General features: G+C 44.4%; 1 protein-coding gene across 3 annotated transcripts in view; it reads left to right on the top strand.

Annotated features, from left to right (window-relative positions):
- Positions 1-13250, top strand: part of Itk (IL2 inducible T cell kinase) — a 63324-nt gene that overhangs the window by 14307 nt on the left and 35767 nt on the right. The window contains exons 2-5 of one of the 3 annotated variants that reach the window (XM_057774828.1): positions 6180-6281; positions 7436-7517; positions 8882-9010; positions 12804-12844. In XM_057774828.1, coding sequence (XP_057630811.1) covers positions 6180-6281; positions 7436-7517; positions 8882-9010; positions 12804-12844 — 354 coding nt within the window. Of the gene's footprint in view, positions 1-6176; positions 6282-7435; positions 7518-8881; positions 9011-12803; positions 12854-13250 lie in introns of all 3 variants that reach the window. The other 2 variants (XM_057774826.1, XM_057774827.1) reach the window with 2 other exon arrangements.

The raw sequence follows: 13250 nt of genomic DNA, 5'->3' as shown, positions 1-13250 counted from the left end.
TCAAACAATATATATATATATATATATATATTGGGGGATGTTCTTTTTCTATGCCTTATTTCCAAACCTCAGATATGGCCCTCTTATCTCTGTTTTTAATATTTTATGAGAAAATATGTTTATCATTTGAGTAGGGAGAACCTCAGTTGCCCTCTGAAAGTTAAATGAGAATATAGTTCTGTTTCTTTTCTTTTTGTAAAATTCTCACCTTTTTTATTTTTTGGTAAAATTCTCACCTTTTGTCTAGCCAGGGTACTAATATTGAAAAGATGGCCGACCTTAAAAGAAGCCAGATACTTTCCCCTCTGCCAACCTCGTAGTAAACCACAGAGTGAAACCCGGCTGTAGTGAAAGCCAGACGATAGGGCTTATGTCTGAGTGAGAAATCTTATGGAAAGAAGGAAAGAAAAGAGGGCAGACATGAGACGGACTGCCATTGCCCAGCTTGCAGCAGGCCTTGGCATCTGTCCTAACTTGCCCTGGCTAGCAGCGTGACTTGACTAGGTCCAGTGAGGATGGGCTACAGAAAGGAGAGAAACACAGGCACCTACCCCTCCCGGTGCTGCCCCTCCTCCTCCCATAACCTTTGTTCTCTCAACACTTCCGCTTTCATTTCATACATCCAGACATGATTTATGTATCTCTAAAATCTAGGAACTGAATATGAAAGAAAACATATTATTTATCTTCCTGAGCCTGGCTTACTATGGCTGTCTCCAACTGCATCCATTTCTCTACGAATCACATAACTTTGTCTTCTTTGTAGCTGAAGAAGTTCTGTTGTCTACCTCTCCAGCCTTGTCTTGACCTTCCTCTCTGTTGATGGACGCCTTGACTGAGTCCATGCCTTAGCTGTTCTGAATGCTGCTGCATAGTTTCTTGGGGATGTAGTGAACTGGAGTCTTTCCGGTAAATACCCAGGTGCTGCTGGCTCAGGTCGAAGATCTGCTTGTAGCTTTTAGAGAACCCAGTGTGTTGACCTCCATCACGGCTGGACCAGTACAGCCTGCTAGCAGTGTAGGAGGCTTCCCTTCTGCCATATTCTCGCCTGCATTTGTCTTGTTTGTTTGCCTGATGACTGAGATTCTAACTGGGGTGAGGTAGAATCCCAAGATAGTTTCAATTTGGAATTCTGCGACAGTTAGGAAAACTGAGTTCTTTTTCACGTATTTAATGGCATTTGAGTTTCTCTTCTGGAAACTGACTGTTCATTTTGTGATCCCATGTATTGGTTGGGTTGTTTGCATTCCTGTGGTTGAGATTTTTTTTTTTTGTTTTGTTTTAGTTTTTGGTGTATTTTATATATCAGTCTTCTGTCACATGTATGGCTGGCAAAAGGTTGTCTCTCAGGCTGTTTCTTCTTTCAGTTAACTCTAGTCCTTGACAGTACAGAAATGTCTTAATTTCACAACACAAGGTTCCATTTGTTGAGTGCTGGCATTATTTCCTGAGGCACTGTAGCTCTGAGCATGGCAACAAGAGAAACAATGCCACCCAAAATCTTGTGACCTTGTGTGGTGCCGACAGTCAGAATAACAAGGAAGAGGGAGGACAAGCTAACATGGCCTCTCCCTCTTCTGGTGGCTTTTGTGTGGTTTTCTTGGCAGGCCTTCCCATGATGTTTTTCAGATATAGCTCAGTTGTTTGGGAAGATTGCAGACAACCATCATTTCCCAGAGACTGGCCTGTGTTTAGCTTCTGACCCGCCGCTCCCACGGAGCAGTTGAGGAGGGAGCATCTATGCCTGCTGCTGTGTCCCGCATCAAATGCTGTAAAATTCTGGGAGACTGACAGGAGAGATGGGGGGTGGGGACCCAGGCAGATACTAGGGACTAAGAGTGAAGTTAATGGTAGCCAATCAGTTCTCTCTGACTGAAAAGGCTGACAGGTAAGGAACAAATGGATACTGGGAGTCATCTGTGCAGAAGGAAAGAATGTTCCTTGAAAAGTGTGTGAGCACTTACACGTGGCACGCCCAAGCTGAGGTGTGTGAAAAATAGAAGACTTCAAAGGTTAGGACTAACGAGGAATTGATCAACTTTTATGCTTAGTTAAGATGCTTGGGGTTAAATAGCATAGTTATCTAAATTGATTTGATTTGCTGCTATTGCTTTTCTGAACATACTTATAGGAAAGAAATTATTTTGAGGAATGGTAGCCTTGGCTATGTAGTCAAGGCTGGTTCCAAACTTGTGGAAACTCCGCTGTCTCAACCCCCAAAGTGGTGGAATTTTAAATTCCATGTCCAGCTCACATTCGGTTTGAATTTTTATTGAACACTGCAGCTTCAGAACATCACATAGGATTTCCACCCCTCTTTTTGCCTCCAGATATGTCTGTCTCCCTGCACTGTGTGCCATAATCGCAAGGAGAGGCTTAATTAGAGCTTTTCTGCGCAGACGTTTTGCTCTAGTGCCGTGGTTCTCAACCTTCCTAATGCTACAACCCTTTAATGCAATTCCTCATGTTGTGATGACCCCCAACTATGAAGTTATTTTCACTGCTACTTCATAACTGTAATTTTGTTGCTCTTGTGATTCATAATTTGAGTATCTGTGTTTTCCAATGATCTTAGGTGACCTTTGCAAAAGATCATTTGACCCCAAATCCCAAGGGTTTAGATTTGGGGTCAAATGACGCACAGGTTGAGAATCACTGCTCTAGGGACTCAACTCACTGAGTGCTCATCCCTCCCTGGTCACAGACATCCCCTGCTGGACTTCATGGTCTGTGTCAATGCCCTCTCTCCAGGGGCCTGTCCTGATGACATCTGCCCATCCCATTGCCTTTTCAGCACTTGCTTCTCCTTTCTGACCTCCCAAACTTAAGAAGGAGTTACATCCTTCTAAACTTACTGTGAGCTGAACACCTAGCATACCAAATACCACAGCTTAGCAATGCAGCTCACCGCAGAGAGCCTGGTGTCTACTCTCATGGTCTTGTGACCCAGTGGCTATGGCCTTCTGCCCAGCAGTATGTCAATACTATCATGTGAGATATCACTGGCCTAGAAGAAGATTAAAACTCAACTTTTGAAGTTTAAGTTTCTTTTCTTTCTTTGATGGATAATTGATTTAATTTTTTGAGGTGGGAGCTTGCTGTGTAGACCTGGCTGGCCTAGAACTCACTATGTACAGTATCTGGAGCCTGACTTCAGATTCACAGTAATCCTCCTGCTTCTGCTCCTTAAGTGCTGGCATTGCTACAGTGATCAACTATTTATTTTTGAGGCAAGGTCTTGGCAGGTAGCCTAGACTGGCCTAGAACTCTCGATCCTCCTGCTTCAGTCTGCATAGTACTGTGATTACCAACATGCTCCACTATGCCTGGTCATGAAGTTTTGTTTTTACCTCAACATAGAGTCAAAAACTGAAACAAACCATCATAAGTGAGGGCTGCCTATGACCCCATGAAAGGATGGACAGTGGAATATTAGTTGAAGATGTGTTACATTTATTTATGCTGTGGAACATTTGTTTAATGCTGCAAAGACGTGTTGCATTCTTTTATGTTGCATTTGTTTAACTATATGAAGCTGTGTTATTTTGCCTATCTAAAACACTTGATTGGTCTAATAAAGAGCTGAACAGCCAATATCTAGGCAGAAGAAAGGAAAGGTGGGGCTGGCAGGCAGAGAGAATAAATAGGAGAAGAAATCTGGGAAGAGAAGATAGAGGAGCAAGAGAAGGAGAAGGAAGGAAGAAGTCAGGGGCCAGCCACCCAGCTACACAGCAAGCCATGGAGTAAGAAGTAAAGAAAGGTATAGAGAATAGAGAAAGATAAAAGCCCAGGAGCAAAAGGTAGACAGGATAATTTAAGAAAAACTGGCCAGAAACAACCAAACTAAGGCTGGGCATGTATAAGTAATTATACCTCTCAGTGTGCGTATTTATTTGGGAGATGGGTGGCAGGCTTCCAAAGAGTAAAGAGGAAAAAAAAACTACTACAGTTCATTACTTTGTTTACTGAACTCAGAGCAATGCCTTGTTCATTGTGGTCCTTCAGTAAAAATTTCCAGGATAGCCAAACATATTAGATTTACATCTGGTTGAGATTGCTTAAACGGGGTCCAGGATGATGCCCTAGCCAAGGACGATAAAGGATCAGCCACTATGCTAGGAACTGAGCCTACATTACAGAACTCGGTAGTTTTCAAAGAGAGAAGAGTTTTTCACCAGAGCCGTTCTGGAAGAAGACAACACCCATCAGCTTGAGCTCACCAATGGCCAGGGACTGCAGATGGGACAGGCAGGACTCTGTGCACTTCTGCTGCTGAGGTGCAAACTGGCAGTGCCTGAGGGCTTCAACGATGGGCCATATTGGGGCCTCTATGGGACTTGGAGTCCAGAGGGTAGGCCTCTTAACAGGACTAGATTACCAAAGCAGCCATGAGGCCAATGTGTAAATCAGATGCTCATTTTTGTTTATATATACCCTAAAGTTGTGCAGGGGAGATGGCTGCATCAGTAAATTGCTTGGCATATAGCCATGAAAACCTAAGTTCCAGGCCCTTGACAGCCCTGTGTAAGGAGCTGATGGTGGCAGCATGGGCCCATAGTGCCAGCTGGGGAGATGACAACAGGAGGTGCTCACAGACTACTTAATCTGGTCACTTGGGAATTCTAGGTTCAGTGGGAGAGTCTGCCTTATAAAAATAAGATCAAGAACAATCAAAGAAGACATCTCATGTCCATCTCTGGTTTCTCTCTCTCTCTCTCTCTCTCTCTTTCTCTCTCTTTCAAAATAAACATATAAACAAGCAAAATGTTAATCTTGGCTGCCTCGGGACCATGAAGAGAGGTAGGATAATGCAGCCCTGTAAATATTTACTTCTCATGTAATTTTCCATATTGTTTTGCTTGTATAACCAGGAATAGATTTGTTTTTGAATTTTAAAAAAGTTCATAAAACAGTTTTGCAAAGAAAATTTGCAAAGAAACTTCACAAAGCTTCCCTGTATTCAGTAGAGTCTGCTCCACACATCCTGACTATTTTCATCAGTCTGTGCCTCAACTAGTAAGTGCAGATCAGTTTCCAGGCAGAGGATCAAAAGACAAAGACTGGTTTCTGTTCTGGAGAATCTGACGGTGTACAACTACCCACGTGCCACCATTCTCTTGCAATAGTTGGCCCTTCCTTCACCCCTTTGGAAGGTGCCCTTTATTAAAGCCCCTGTTACAGTTTATTTTCATCACCCTGCCTTACTCTCTGACCAACCCCAAGAGCCAGGGGTTGTCCTCACAGGCTATAAATAAAAGGGTTCTTGGAAGTTAGATGTACTGCCTGAGTTCATGGCACCAACGAGAAGCAAACCCCAGCCTCGCACCCCACCCTTCCACTCTTGTGTTGGTTTTAGGCCCCTTCAGAAAGATGACATCTAATGATGTCTTTCACAAATGATTCCATAGCTGACTGAAACACAATGGCAGCCACATTCTAGGCACTCCAGCTCACCTCACTTAGAGCCTGATAATCCCACTAACAGGACGTCTCACAGGGCAAGGTGGCCCGTCTCTTAGGATCCATTTCCTCAGCACAATGATGTTTAGGTAACATTGGACATCATTTATCAAACAAGGCACCATCAGTTATGCGGACCACACCTCTAACAAGCTCCCGAAGGACTGAGGCATGGGACCAGTACGATTTTCCAGGGGAGGGTGAAATGGGTGTCCAAAGGTAGTTAACAGAATGGGAATGTACTGCAGGGGTGTTACTGTGGAACTTTGAATGACTAGGAGACTTGCGAAAGCCAGATGTGGTAAAGACATCACTTATATACTTCACTACCCTGAAGCCTGAGCACAGTTACTAAAGAGGTCATTGATATTACAGAGAGAGTAGGAAATGCCACTCATGTGACTCTTTTCCCACTGAGTATACAACCCATCGCAGCCGTGAGTCCTACACACATTGCCGAGTGTCAACAGGACCATGGTGTGTATCGCTGTGGATGACTGAATAGAAAAATCAGTCCCCATCGTGACCCTTCAGAGGCCCTTCTCCCAAGAGTCTGCTCAGAGTCTCTCTCAGACTAAGGCAGCTTCAGGATGTTTGATTAGGAACACTACAGCTGGCTTACAAGGGGAGGGAAAATTTCCTAGTAGTAAGTATCTGGAAACAATCAAAATGAAAACAGTGTCTCTCACTTAAACGGATGTAATGTCTCCTCACAGAAGAAGCGCACATTGAAAGGCTCCATTGAACTTTCCAGAATCAAGTGTGTGGAGATCGTCAAGAGTGACATTAGCATCCCATGCCACTATAAATACCCTTTTCAGGTAAGCCCATCAGGAATACAGTGGATAACTTTCTGTCCCTGGACCATGGTTAGAATCCCCAGCCCTAGTGAGAGAAGATGGGGAAAGGACATGTCTCACCCATGCTGAGAGCTTAGACCAAGCCCCCAGGAAGGGCTGAGTGTTAGTCCTCTAACCGGTGCCATGCATTCATTCATTCATTCATTCCATAAAGGCACAGGCTCTAGGACAGGTTCTTGCTTTCCCATAGGGCTGGGGATTGAACCTGGGGCTTTATACATGCTGTGCAGTGGTCTGCCACTTACTACAGCCCTGGCCGTGAAGAGGGCGTAGTTCCTCAGTTTCTCGTCTGCGGTTTCAGATCTCACAATCTGAAAACTATATGAAGATGGTTATGCTATTCGAAATAGCAGCCACCTGTGGAATGTGAACGTTTATATATAGATAAATGACAATCAGAATTAGATAGTGTTAAATAAGTAATGATTTTCAAAGGGTCAGTCAGATGGCTTAGCACGTAGAAGCCCTTGTGTGCAGACCTGGTGACATGAGTTCTTGACCTCAGAAAGTGGGAGGAAAGAACTCTACTCTGAGAATTGTCCTCTGAGTTCCACATTCACACCATTATGAGTGTATTTCACACACATACACACACACACTCTCACACACACACACAGACAGACAAACAGACAGACAGAGACAGAGAGAGAGGAAGAAAGGGAAAGAAGGAAGATGGATGGATGGATGGATGGATGGATGGATGGATGGATGGATGGGTGGGTGGGTGGGTGGATGGATGGATGGATAGCCACTTGCTACTAGAGAGTCACGTGTTGACAGCCCAGGCCACAGACAGTTCTCACTGTGGAAAGCTCTATTAGGCTGGTCATTGTACCTTTTAGTCTTATCTTACTCACCACCTTTTGTGCTTACAGTTCCAATGGAGTAGATCTCTCCTCCCGTATCCCAGATACCTTTATGTTTGCCAGCCTGAAGAGCAGATAACCCTAGCTTGGTTTTTCCCAGTGCTGGGATTGAACACAGGGTCCCGAGCATGTACTAGACAAATGTTTTACCTCTGAGCTACAGCTACAGCCAGTTGGTCCATTTTTAATGAACCCACCATGGGCCCAGCTCAGATGCCCTATTCATCTTGGACTCTTGTGTGTTTCTAGGTCATGCATGACAACTACCTCCTGTATGTGTTTGCTCCAGACTGTGAGAGCCGGCAGCGCTGGGTGCTCACCCTAAAAGAAGGTAATTAAACTCCCGTGTCACCGGGACCTCGGTCCAGTACTGGGTTTGGGATCCAGAAAGAAACACATTGATATCTGTGAGCAAATGGTTTTCAAAATTATCTCATTTGTTGTGAGTCAATGCCTTGAGTTTTTATCATGGGCCCAGCCAGGAGCAGAAACAAGTATAATTTAAGGATTGGCCAAGTCTAGCCCACCACCTGTTCATGTAAGGCTCCAAGATGAAAACAGTTCCTATATTTTAAATCATTTAAAAGGACTATATAAGTGTCTACATGAGACCATTTTGCCTGTTGGCCATTCAAACCTAAAATATTTACAATCTGGAATTTAAAAAATGTTTGCTTCCTCTAGAAGAGCAAGAAAGGTCAGGGTAGGAACCCCTCTGGTTAGATCCCAGGGGTTGGCATCCTGGCTCTTCCTTGTGCTCTTGGGCAAGTTCTTAACTTCAGTTTTCCCAGCTGTTAAACTGGAGAGGGGAGGGGGGTAATAGAATCTCTCTGCAGAGCTACAGTGTATAAAACTCTTAGAACTAACAGTTGTAGTTCTAATGCCCAGGAAGTATTAGCTTTTTTTTGTTGTTTTGTTTTGTTTTTTGTTTGTTTGTTTTTTAGACAGAGGTTCACAGAACCTAGTTTGACTTCCAATTTTCTAGAATTACAGGTGTGCACCACCATGCCCAGTCATCTAGCTATTTCTTCATCCTCACAATCCTGGCAGCATAATTAGAGCCCACACAGTGTTTTAGTCCTTGAGATATGGAGACAGGATTCTGTAGGGCAAGTCCAAGAAGAGACGGTTGTTAGTGTTTCACCTGGACCTTTGTGCACCTCTGTTTCCTTGGCTATAAAAGTCATCCAAGAACAGTCAGAAAGCTGTTATGAGAATCAAATGAGTTAGTGCATTTAAAAGTCTCATCCCCAAACAGTTCTTGATCAATGTTACTGTTCTCATTCTTTAGCCTGAAGCCCCCTATGTATCAGGAAACCTGTCTCTAAGCAGCTGTGAGGAGTAAGGAAGCAAGACCCTTACTGTGTCTGAAGCCACAGTTCTTCTGTCTAAAAAATGAGGTTAAAGTAATGTTGTAGGCTACCAGGGTCAATGAATTTCAAATGGGCTGCGAACCAGCCAGCGATGGGTCAGCAGGAAAGCTCTCAAGTCCAGTAGCCTTGGGTGGAAAATAGACACTAAGCCAAAATTAATGAAGATCCCCAGCTACGTTCATTTTCTTCTATCTTTTGTTGTTGTTATTTTGTTTTGTTTTTCGAGACAGCATTTCTCTGTGTGGCCCTAGCTCTCCTAGTATGGTAGTGCTCAATCAACTGGTCTGGAAATGAGCTCTCTGTTGGTATCAACTTCTTACAGAAACAAGGAATAACAACAGCCTGGTGTCCAAGTATCACCCTAATTTCTGGATGGATGGGCGGTGGAGATGCTGCTCCCAACTGGAGAAACTTGCAGTAGGCTGTGCCCCCTATGACCCAACCAAGAACGGTAAGACTTTGGGAAAGAGACAAGAGGGAACCATCTCAGCTTCCTATCAATGGGGGTTCAGAGACCGAAGGCAAAATTCTCTAGTTCCAGAATTTTTATTGGGGCACCTCTATCTACCATCCCTTCCATGCCTTTCCATGTCATAGCTCATGCATTTGAAGTGTGATCCTTGGTCACCTATAACTATCTGGAAGCTAGTCATAAGTATTAAAAAAAAATATCTGACCCTGCCCAGTCTAATAGATGAGAATGTGCATGTTAACAAGCTCCATGGGGCACTGGTAGACAACAGTGAAGCTGGGAGTACTGTAGGAGCCTGTCGGGAAGTCTGAGTGGTCTTAGATCTTAAATTATGGAGACAGCCTTAAATAGATAATATTTCTTTTAGTGACATCACCCCCACGCATATATCTAACTATATAAATTCAACTCCAAAAGCTTGAGGGAGAGAGAAAACTTCTCTTAATTCTAACTCTGGCTTCTTCCTGCCTGATCTTCAGACTTGACCTTGACCTGCTCAGTCTCAGAGAAAAAGAATCCATAGTCTAAATGTAAAGTTTAAAAAAAGCTTATTCTTGGTTTTCCCAACAAAAGCCCAGTTCTGGGGACTGGACCGTGTCTTCATTTGTATCTGATGTCATGGTGACTTGGGGACACCTCCAGTGAACTGTAGCTCTAGACTCAGATGCATGTTTACAATGCCCTGCTTTGCTTCTTCACTGCTGTCTCGGGTGGAGAGCGACTCAAAGAAATGGACGGCCTGGAGCAGTTCAAGGTCACACAGTGAGGAAGGGTGACACGAATGTCTTACGTCCAGCTTTCTCACCTCTCAGCCCCTCCTTGCACAGACAGTTTCTCATCCTGTGGTTTTTACTGTCCTGACACAAGGCGGATATAACACACAGTTGGGTTTTCCATGGCTTCCTGAGTCACAGCCTCTCACGGCCATTTTAGAAACCACTGCTTCTCACCTCGCACTTGGAAAAGAAAGAATCAAGGTCATCAGTCTGTTGGCCTACGTGAATGATGCTTAGCATCGCGGAGGTCAGCGCCCACTCTTTAGTGCTGTTGGTCCTGCTGGCTGTATCTGCGGAGAGAGAACAGAAGTTTGATGGCATGGATCTCCTTGGGGGTTGGCAGGATGCCTAGCTCCTGAGTAGGTACCCCTCCAGAAGCAGAGCTGACCTCTGATCCCTACCAATACCCTTCTGTGGACCCTTGTAGGAGTCACCTGGCAACCTGGGACCCTAATGACCTCACTTCTAAAGTGGTACAAGAAGTCCCAGAACCCTAAGATGATGTAATCCCTCACCCACTCCCCTTCGAATCTGCTTCCATTTTGCAGTTTTCCCCATGTAGGTTGCAATGCCCCTCAGCAGGGTTCTCGGGCTTCCTCTCACCCTGAGGCATGTGACTGAAGTGTTCGGAGTGATTGAGTAACTCGATATGACTACCGTTTGGAAGGACATATATTTACCTGTCCTTCCATGCTGACCCCAGTAACTGGACAGCTCTCAGCCATGGCCATGCATGTGAGGTGCAGCCGTTTGGCTGATAACTTTGCATTTGCACACCAACCCACTGCCATCTCTTCTGACTTAGGTAGCGTCACTCATCGTAGTTTTGGCAGGATTGCAAGCAGTTTGGGGAAACATGCTTCACTGTGCACACAACAACACATCATATTCCTGGGGTAAAGACTCTGAGGATTTCTTGTATTGAATACATAGACAGTGCAAGGTCTGTGAGCATAGAGCTTTGGAATTAAAAAATAAAAGATCCCAACACATTCTTTTCTTGTTGCATAACTTTATGAACTCCTTAACCTTTCTGAGCATCTCAGGTAATTTCTTCCTAAATGATAGAATAATAGGAAACTACTTCAAGTGACTGTTGGAAGACTCATCCGGGTAGTAGAAAGCTCTTAGCACATTGCCAACTCTTAATGAGCTCTCAGTAAATGGGAACCATGTCCATTAGCCTTTCTTATTTGTGATGAAAGCAGCCAAGTCTGAGATACTGCAGCATCTGAGCAATAGCAAAATGGCTGAGAGGAAATGACTTAGAAACACATTTCTACCACCATAGCCAGTCCTAACTACATCCCATCTCCACATTATACAAGAGAGAATACGGGCAAATAGAGCAAGATCACCAGAGAAAGAGAAAGTGGCCAATCAGAAGATGGCCTGGCAAAGAAGGTGCTCTGGTGATGCTAGGATTAATCCAGTTTGCTGGTCCAGGTCCCATACTAAATAGAAACCAGACCTCTGTGTGTGTGTCACTGGTGATTAAACCTGGGGCTCTTTCATACAAGAGATCTACCACTGACTTATAATAACCCCAGCCCAGAAGCTAGAGTTCTAATTGTGTTTGACTTCTTCATCTGTTCACTGTTTACACAAGTCAATATTCCAACCTACCCTTGCTCAAGGAGCCAGCATGGCATTGGGCTCTGGTGTCCACATATGAATCTTATCTACCACATCCATGATATGGGCTATCTTCAACTCTACCACATGTAGGGATGAAAACCTCCCAGCCGCCCTGAACAGGCCATTCTCTTATCTCCAGTGCTTAAGGAATTCATTGTACTGAATTGAAACTTTTATACATGCCCATGCCTCTCCCCACTCCCCCCCTTACACACACACACACACACACACACACACAAATTTGGTGTCCATAGTTTCTAGGCCTGGCCTGTGATATAAGGAACATAGTCTATAGATCAACTGAGAGATGGAAATGAAGATAAAGGAAGCAGAGAAGGAAAAGAAGAGATAAAAGAGGCAAGAAAGAGGAGATACGAAGGCACAAAGAAGTTAGAATGAGCAAAGGGGTCAAGACCATGATGGTGATGCCCACAGAAACAGCTGACCTGAGCTAGTGAGAGCTCACTGACTCTGGATGGATATTGGGGGAACCTGCATAGGACCAAACTAGGCCCACTGAATATGGGGAGACAGTTGTGAATCTTCGGCAGCCTGTGGGACACTGGCAGTAGGACCAGGATTTATCCCTAGTGTTTGAACTGGTGTCTTGGAGCCCACTATCTTTGGAAGGATACCTTGCTCAGCCTAGTTATAGGGGGGAGGGTCTTGATCTTACCTCCAAGTGAAGACTCAGACTTTGTTGACTCCCCATGGAAAGCCTTTCTGAGGAGTGAATCGGGGAGTGGTTGGAGGGGGGGAAGGATGAGGTGGGAGAAAGGGAGAGAGTGGTAATGGGGATAGCTATATAAAATGAGAAAGGATTGTATTAAAAAAAAAACTTTTTAAAAAAATGAGAGAGATTGATTTTGAAGGAGAGGCGAGTTTGAAGGAAGGCGTGGAGAATATGTATCTAAATGCCTCAAGGCAACTAAAAGCAAGCCTCAGCCCACTCAGAAAGCACAATGCTCTCCCACCCCATCAAACCCACGGTGGCATCAGGAAGGTAGTGACTCACTGTCTGAGTCACATATTCCCACTCCTGAGCTCAGAAGGTGACATATGTATTCATGGAAGTCTTTCTACCTGCAGAGAAGAGCCCAAATCTTGGCCCCTTCCCAGCCAGGAGATACAGAAGGAAAGCCTAAAATACTGGCTTCTGGGAGTCTCTAGAATCTTCTAGAAAGGGGAATTGGAAACTAGCAAGTGCCAGAGATGAAAGACAGGTTCTGGCAAGGTTGATGCCCGTGTCTGTATTTCATCATCTCCTTCTGCCCCTTTTTTGCGCTCCTCTCCTTGGGCCCCTTTTCTCTGAAAGGCTGGGGTTTCATGCTCATCTTTTTCTCTTTTTCCTGTTTCAGCTTCAAAGAAGCCTCTTCCTCCTACTCCCGAAGACAACAGGGTGAGTGAGGTGGGCTTCTGTGTGGTAAGCCTGTGACCTCCCTGTTTCTCAGATCTCTGTGTGTGTAGTAGACAGTTGCAATTGGGTATGTTTAAAACATTGGGTTTGGGGCTATTTAGTGTAGTGGTTCTCAACGTTCCTAATGCTGTGACCCTTTAATACAGTTCCTCATGTTGTGGTGACCCCCAAACATAAAATTATTTTTGTTGCTACTTCATAACTTTAAGTTTTCTACTATTATGAATTGTAATGTTGATATCTGATTTGTGACCCCTGTGAGCAAGTTGTTTGGCCCCAAAGGAGTCGCAACCCATGGGTTGAAAAATGTTTGTTTGGTGTGTCTCTTCACTTAGAGGATCATTCAGGTCCTATACACAGTCTACAAGCACTGGTAACAAGCTGTCTT

Source organism: Chionomys nivalis, chromosome 7 (assembly GCF_950005125.1).
Source record: "Chionomys nivalis chromosome 7, mChiNiv1.1, whole genome shotgun sequence".
Lineage (NCBI taxonomy): Eukaryota > Metazoa > Chordata > Mammalia > Rodentia > Cricetidae > Chionomys > Chionomys nivalis.
Note: the sequence above shows the minus strand (reverse complement) of the source record. Positions and strands in the feature narration are given on the sequence as shown.